At 42.2% G+C, this 8038-nt stretch overlaps 1 protein-coding gene across 1 annotated transcript; it reads left to right on the forward strand.

The window, feature by feature from the left end:
• The first annotated feature begins 810 nt into the window (after positions 1 to 810).
• Positions 811 to 2139, forward strand: LOC140074536 (gamma-crystallin-3-like). The gene is made up of 3 exons (XM_072119509.1): positions 811 to 858; positions 1267 to 1509; positions 1723 to 2139. The coding sequence occupies exons 1-3, from the start codon at positions 850 to 852 to the stop codon at positions 1993 to 1995; spliced, it is 525 nt and encodes a 174-aa protein (XP_071975610.1). The 5' UTR covers positions 811 to 849; the 3' UTR covers positions 1996 to 2139.
• The last annotated feature ends 5899 nt before the right edge of the window (positions 2140 to 8038 follow it).

An 8038-nucleotide genomic window follows, 5' to 3' on the forward strand; every position in this document is an offset into this window, starting at 1 on the left:
GTGGCCGCTATGGAGCAGGAAGTGTTTCATGCACTTATAGATCTCTCTCTACTGTGGTAAGACTGTTACACGGGTTTGAAGCCTAGACTGTCTTTTCCCCATGTTGGTTTTACTAATGAAAATCCCCACTGATGCGCTGAGGAGCTGGGCTTAAATGTAACCGTTGTTGTAAAACTATGTTTTCATGGGCCTTGTGTTGAGTCCGGAGATATTGAAATTATGAGATAATGGCGGCTTGGTTGCATGTTGCAGGGGCGCCAAGTGGTACATCAAACAACTATAAGCTTCGCTTTGTACATTATCATACTATGTTTCAACTGTTTCCCTGCAACTGTGATTGTCAAATTGTTTCTATCTTGATCTTTACAAATCTTGATTAATAAACTGAATGATAAAAAAAGGCAGAGAATGGTGATGAATCCCCGCTTCTGGGAAATAATGTGTCGCTTGTTAATAGATTTACCTTGTTAATAGAATTGCCTGACCTGCGAGAGAAAAAGGGTTTCTGTACTTACTTATGACAATATGTTGGTATATTATGCTATTTAATAAACTGAATGATAAAAAGTCACACTTGACTGGAGGTATATGTACATATACACTATATAAAACATATTTTAAATATAAGAGTTATTTGTACTATACTAGGAGAAGCTTCTACAAATTTGTACAAGCAAAAAATACTGCAACAATAGCCACAGCAATACTGAAAAGTCTAAAGGGAACAAAGCTTTTCATTCTGATTAGTTGGCAAAATGTCAGCAATATCTAAACGCAATAGAGGATGGAAGTATAAAAGGGTCTCTGCACTCCTGGAATTTATTGGAGAACACTAGTCCAAAAGGCAAAATGGGAAAGGTAAGAAAATAAAAGTATCCTTTAGTACCAAATGCATTTTCCTAATGTATGCTATAAAATGTTTTTGTTATCTGTATTAGATTATATATTGAGACTTTGATATGAGAATTGGAATTTTTTGTTAGTTGTTACTCACCAGTCATTACCCCTTAAACTAGTAGCACCCTAAAGTATAAAACAGTGAATGAAATATCTTTTATAGAATTGTGTCCCATTTGCATAATAAGTTGTCTGTAAAGTCATATGCAAATGAACTGAAAAGGCCAGAAGAGAGCCTGAGATGAGTCATGCTAAGAGGCTAAATGTAACAATTTGATGTTGTAGGACAGCACTTTATGTTATTTACTAATTTCAAGGCCTTGTAGTATAACAATTTTATTTTTCATTAATTTCATTTCCTGCATGTAGATTATTTTCTATGAAGACAGGAACTTTCAGGGTCGCTCTTATGAGTGTCACTCTGAATGTCCAGAATTGTCCTCATACTTCAGACGTTGTAACTCTATCCGTGTGGAAAGTGGAAACTGGATCTTGTATGAACACCCCAACTACAGAGGACACCAGTACTTCCTTCACAGAGGAGAGTATCCTGACTTCCAGCAATGGATGGGTTATAATGACTCCATACAGTCTTGTCGCTTAAGCCCTCAGGTGAATTGTTTATTAAAAGATTTTTAATTTAAAATACTCTTATTTGACAATCTTTCAAGGTATAACAGTACACTCTTTCGATTTACAATTTCCATTGACAACCTTAATGTTCTACAGCCATTTAATAGATACCTTTGATAGATAAATAACTATTTTGCTTCATTCCAAGACTATTTCATGTCATTAAAATGTCATCATTTTTCCTGACAACAGCATCAAGGTTCATTCAGAGTCAGGATTTATGAAAAGGAAGATTTCCGTGGTCAGATGATGGAATTCAATGAAGATTGTCCTCATGTTTATGAGAGATTCCGCTACAACGACATTCATTCCTGTCAAGTACAAGATGGATACTGGATGTTCTATGAGGAGCCCAACTACAGGGGACGTCAGTATTACCTGAGACCTGGAGAGTACAGGAGATACAGTGACTGGGGAGCTTCCAACCCAAGAATCGGTTCCTTCAGACGTGTTCATCATTTTTAGTAGTTATTAAAATCCCAGCATTTATTCATTGAGAAAATTGAGCTTACTTCAAAAATGGTTCAGTGTATTCAAGGAAATAGTTTACTGTACTGAAAAATACAATAAAAATAAATATTCTTGGAGATCTCTGAAGCCAATGCTTAACTGTTATATTGTCTTATCCATTATTTTAAGTATAAAAGTTATATATGTTTCATAGGTATTTAGTAGAGATGAGCAAATTTGTTAAAATTCGGTTCTTCCTGATTTGCCAAAGTTTTCGAAAAAATTTGATTTGAATCGAATCATGACCAATCACGTTAAAAAACAGGTTTTTCCAGGCTGCAGAGAGCCTGTAGGGTGTTGTAGAACGTTGTGCCATGCTTAAATATTTATAGGGAGCTAGGTTTGGTCTTCAAACAATGCTGTGTTTTAGTATGACATGCACACGGCAGCTTTACTCTTCAATTCCATGTGCACTTACAGAGGCCAACTTCACCAAATAAGCAAAGCGGGAACACAGCCTGACAAGGTAATGTCTGTGCCAGCTCGAAAGGACTGAGCAGAGGGCCAAGATCCCAATATAACATCAAAGAGTGCACTCTTTTTACACTGACAGCAGATGATTCCATAGCTTATAACAGAACCTGTTCCCTTTAACCCTTATACATGTAGAAACCCACCCAAAAGAGTGGAGAGGGTGTCGGGAGTAATTCTGCATTGATGTCACTGATCATTTTTCCCTTCACTTCGTCCATCAGTGTCCTCTTTCAATCGGTCAATAGTCCATCATCAGTATTGCTAAAGCAAAAAACAAACAGAAGTGGATCAGAGAAAACAGAGATGACCAGTAAATGGGTTATTTGCATGTTTTGTATCCACTCCTGCTTTTGGCTATCAATCCTGAGGCTATTCATTCCTTCTAACAGATGATATGAAAGTGGAAACTAAACATAGTGGCAACGTCATAGAGCGATGGTGGGTGAAAACAGCATTATGAAAATCACAGGGTGTTCCTGGGAGACAGCGGTCAGTTGGCAGCAGCATGAGTGGCACAATGACAAATTATGGAGGTGACAGAAATATGGTAGGCCACAGAGTGGCAAAATGACAGAGCGTGGAGGTGGTGGCAGCAGCAGGAGGCCAAAAAAAGGCACAATGATAAGAGTGTGGAGGTGGCGACATAAGAAGCAGCAGGAGGCCACAAAGTGGCACAATGATAAGAGTGTGGAGGTGGGGGCAGAAGCAGCAGCATGACAACACCGGAGCCATAGGCGAAGTAGGAACATGACGGTGGTAAGGGAGGAGCTATAACGACTGAATTTAGGTAATAGTATTGATGTAAGATGATGGTCCTTGTTAAAAGAACAGAGTAGGTGGGATAGTGTAGTAATGTAAGAGAACAGAGTAGGTGGGATAGTGTAGTAATGTGAGAGGACAGAGTAGGTGGGATAGTGTAGTAATGTAAGAGAACAGAGTAGGTGGTGTATAGTGTAATGATGTAAGAAGGGAGGGGCTCAGGAGTAGATGTAACTTCCTGTCCTATATCTCTCTTTCTCTTTCTCTCCTTAGAAGAACAGAAAGAAACATGTCTGATAGCCTCAGCAAGTATAGCACTGGAGTTACCATGTTATATCACTCTGCTGTCACCTCATACACCGCACACATCATATACCAGGGTAGACTCAGCTTACACATCATATATGAGAGGATTTTTGCCATGTCTCCTCATGTACCTGCTCCCAGCCATCTCACACTTGGCTTATAACCCCACACACTATAGATATGGCTGGTTAATGTTACAGGGGAGCAGCATTACCTGATGTAATGTGCACATGGATGTAAGAAGCTGCCATGTTTCCTCTGCCATGTGTCCTCAGAAGTATTCTCCCAGCTATATTATACTCTGAAGCTATGGCTATGATATCTATGTGCTCATAGCCTCAGACACTATAGATATGATTGGTTAATGTTACAGGGGAGCAGTATTTTCTGATGTAATATGCACATGGCTAAAGGGATGTAAGAAGCTGCCATGTTTCCTCAGCCATGTGTCCTCATGTATCTGCTCCTATATTTCTTATACCCTGCAGCGATGGCTGTGATATCTGTAAGATTGTACCTCACACTATAGATGTGGCTGCTTTATGCTACATGGGAGCTTTATTTATTTACTAGTATGTGTACATGATAGTTCAGGTCTCCTCATGTATCTGCTCCCAGCTGTCTTACACATGGCAGCTCTGGCAGGATAGGAGTCCCTTTGTACTTATTTTCCTGCTCCTCATATGTGCTGGAGCTGCTCCATGATTAGTACAAACAGACAGTTATGTATATGGGAGCAGGTGACCTCATTGTATACAGCACTGTATATAGGGAGATAACTAACCATGTATCTGCTCCTGGTCACCTCACATACTACATACATGGCTGATATGTCATCTTATTGCTTTACATACTGCATATTACACTAATGTATATGAGGGTGTACTTACCTCACACACTGTACATATCACTGATTTATATGAGGGTGTACTAACCTCACACACTGTACATATTATTTAGTTATATGAGGGTGTACTTACCCCACACATTGTACATATCACTGATTTACATGAGGCTGAGTTAAGAGGGTGTACTTACCTCACTTACTGCATATATCAATAATTTACATGAAGGTAATGACCTCTTGTATATGGTTTAACATTTGTACCTTCATGCCACAGGTACACATGGCTATTTTAGTACCAATCCTCGTGGCACAGATATGGCAAAACAATCATAAGCTCCATGCTGGAGCTTCTTCTGGAGCCCTATACTTTTGGATAGAGACTGAGGGCAGATGTACACCATTACTCAGCTTGTTATTGGGAGGTTACAGGTAGTATACACTAGGGAGAGAAGAGCTGCCATAGAAAGCACATGTGCAGGATCAAAGATGGAGGCTGCGCTATTACTAGTCACTTATAATCTCACCCAGTTCTCTATAGTCTCGGTGGCTTACACCTTACTGAGATTTACTGACCATGATAGGTACGGGTCCCCCACATTCCTGGTCTGTACAGACTAATTGTAGTGGCTGGATATGGGGAGTTTAGCTATATCTTAATAAAAGCACCATGTCACTGATATACATACAGATTCTACAGTAGCCCATCCCAGGTCATCGCTTTATAATCACCACATGCTGCATTCAGATGCTCATGTGCCTGGTGCAGTATACATGGTTTCCATCTCACTGCTTCATTGTAGTTATGGACCAGGCTGTATCTTATATAGGTAGCCTTTAGTTGTGGATTCTATATTATGGACTGTCCATGTATACCTTATGTGCACTCATATATATATACTCTAGATTACGTGAGTGGTGCATGGTACAATACTGAGGGGGTTACATGCCGCCTCAGACTATAATGGTGAAGAAGCATTATAATATGATATTACATTTATCCCCATGAAATGGCTGGAGAATTAGCCAGACACATGGTCAGTGTTACTGCTGCACCTACTTCTGTAAGATAAATGGATCCTATATATCCAGGTCCTTGGTACATTTATATATAATGTCTTATGTGTGGTTGATTTTACTGTCTCCAATGGTTGGTCTAGGGCCACATCTTCTTTCCCCACTTAGCTAGGAGGTTGGTGGCTATGTGGAGCTTGGGATGTGGCTCCACATCGCGTAATTATGGTTTATGGGAGACAAGTTTTCCACACCTGGTTACACCACTAGCTTGGAGGTTGGCGGCTAGTGGATTATATGTGGAGACATATATACACTTCTCTAAGGGGTGGTCGCTGAGAAGATGGTTCTGGTTCAGTTATCCACACCTAGTTACGCCACTAGCTAGGAGGATAGCGGCTGGTGCGTCACTAGAGTGTTGCTTTGTACGCTGTGCATGCATTGTATATCACCAGGAGGTGTGCGGCTTGTGGATATGGCAGGTGTGGTTTCTCTACACGCTGAGCGTGTTTTTTAAGAAAAGTTGTATTATAAAAAATGCTAAATAAATTTTTAATTGGTTTGCTATACGGCTTGAGATGAGTATAGCTCGGCTCAGCTCACTATGTTTTTGTAGTACTATATATATTTTAAAAAATAACTAGAGGAGACTCACACAGCATTTTGAGCATTTGGCAGGGGTTATGCCGTGGCAGTGTATACACAATGGCACATAGTGTGGTTGCCCCCCCCCTTACCTATGCATTAGCTGAGCACAGAAGTAAACTTTCTTCTTCTTTACCTATGCTCTTCATGTCTGTTCTGTCAATAGTATTGGTAATATATATATATATATATATATATATATATATATATATATATATATATTGTGAGAAAATACAAGGGGCCATTATTGATGGCAGATATGTGTCACCGAGGTGCCTGGCCTCAGTGAAGTGAGCTGGTTAATTTTTGGTCAGGAACCTTAGGTTTCTGACAATTGTTAATGTAGCAAAGCTGCTTAATGCAGTTGATCCGGGCCGGCTTTCATTGGAGTAGTCAAGAGCAGGGTGGGTGACTACTCCCACATATCCAGGCCAGGATTGGCTGACAGATAAAGCCAGGAAGCTCAGGTGAGCTGGGGGATGTATGTTTGCAGTCTGGAAGTCTCTGCTATACTGCATGCAGAGCTGGAGGTGTTACACAGCCAAGGATCAGCAATAGTGACATTGTTTGGTTATGCTGCTGGATGGAGACACAACCTACAAAGGACTGTGAGTCCGGCCCGTGTATATGGACTGTATTTTCTGTTATATGCTGAAGCAAGCTATTCTGTTTCTTTAAACTGTTTTGGAAAGAAATAAAACAGCTACCTGGACTGTTACTGAAGTTGCCATTTGAGTTGATCCCCTACAATTGGTGCTTTGGATGTGGGCATAATCCCCTGGATATATTGTTTGTTTAGAGCAAAGGCTTCAGCTCAGAGCCAGTACACAGCAGCTGCCATGGAGGAGGTGATCAAGCACCTTGTGCAGTCAAACTTGCAGCAACAGAGAGCACATGCTGAGGCTTTGCAAGCCCAACAGGAAACCAACAAGCTCCTTGTCCAGCAGATGGCAGTACTGACAGACGCCGTCCGCATGCGGGAGAGTCCAGCTCTGCCAAACCAAGATGATGGTCATCGTGTCAGAAAGACTGTATGGGAAGCATTGCAGAAGATGACCCCGGAGGATGACGTTGAGGCGTTCCTCACAGTATTTGAGCGAGTGGCTGACCGGGAGAAGCTGCCGCCAGGTCAGTGGGCTGAAGTACTGGCTCCATATTTAACTGGCGAGCCCCAAAAGGCGTATTATGACCTGCCCTGCAGGATGCCAAGGAGTACCCCAAATTAAAAGCGGAAATACTGGCACGGCTTGGTGCCACCTTAGCAGTCCGAGCACAGAGGGTGCACCACTGGGCCTATAGCCTGGACAAGCCGCCAAGATCACAGCTGTTTGACCTTTTGCATCTAGTCCAGAAGTGGTTGCAACCAGACACCTGCTCTCCAGCCCAGATTGTCGAACGAGTGGTTGTAGACCGATTTATGCACTCGCTTCCCCGTGCCATACAGTGCTGGGTTGCACAGGGTGACCCCCAGAATGCAGATGATCTAGTGGGTTTGGTGGAGAGGTTCCACACTATGGAGAAATTCCTGGGAGGGCCAGGGGATATGAAATCCGTATACTGGGAACCCCAAAAAGATTGGAACTGTCAGAGACTGGGGCCTAAAACCTCTCATGATGGTCGCACCAAGGACAAAGGGGGGTACAAACCAGTGACCAAAGGGATACCCCGGGAGGTAATCTGTTGGAGATGTCATGCCCCGGGTCATATGGCGGCCCAGTGTTCCCTCACCACAGAGCCCATGGATTGCTATGTGGGTCGCCGCAGTTCCCTTTTTTCCCAGCCTGCATGTAGTGCCATACCAGCCAAGGGGGAGGGACCACAGATGTGTACCCTGATGGTTAATGGGACTCTTGTTTCAGGACTGTTGGACTCTCATCTCGGCCACTCTCCCTCACGTTATGGCCCCTGGGAAAACTCTGGGTGTCACATGCATCCATGGGGACACCAAGGTTTACC

The sequence above is a fragment of the Engystomops pustulosus genome, chromosome 8 (genome assembly GCF_040894005.1).
Source record: "Engystomops pustulosus chromosome 8, aEngPut4.maternal, whole genome shotgun sequence".
NCBI lineage: Eukaryota > Metazoa > Chordata > Amphibia > Anura > Leptodactylidae > Engystomops > Engystomops pustulosus.

Bases quoted from the DNA above. Each gene is read 5' to 3' on its own strand.
- LOC140074536 (XM_072119509.1), top strand. The intron at 1,510-1,722 runs GTGAATTGTTTA...TCCTGACAACAG, and splicing joins CTTGTCGCTTAAGCCCTCAG to CATCAAGGTTCATTCAGAGT.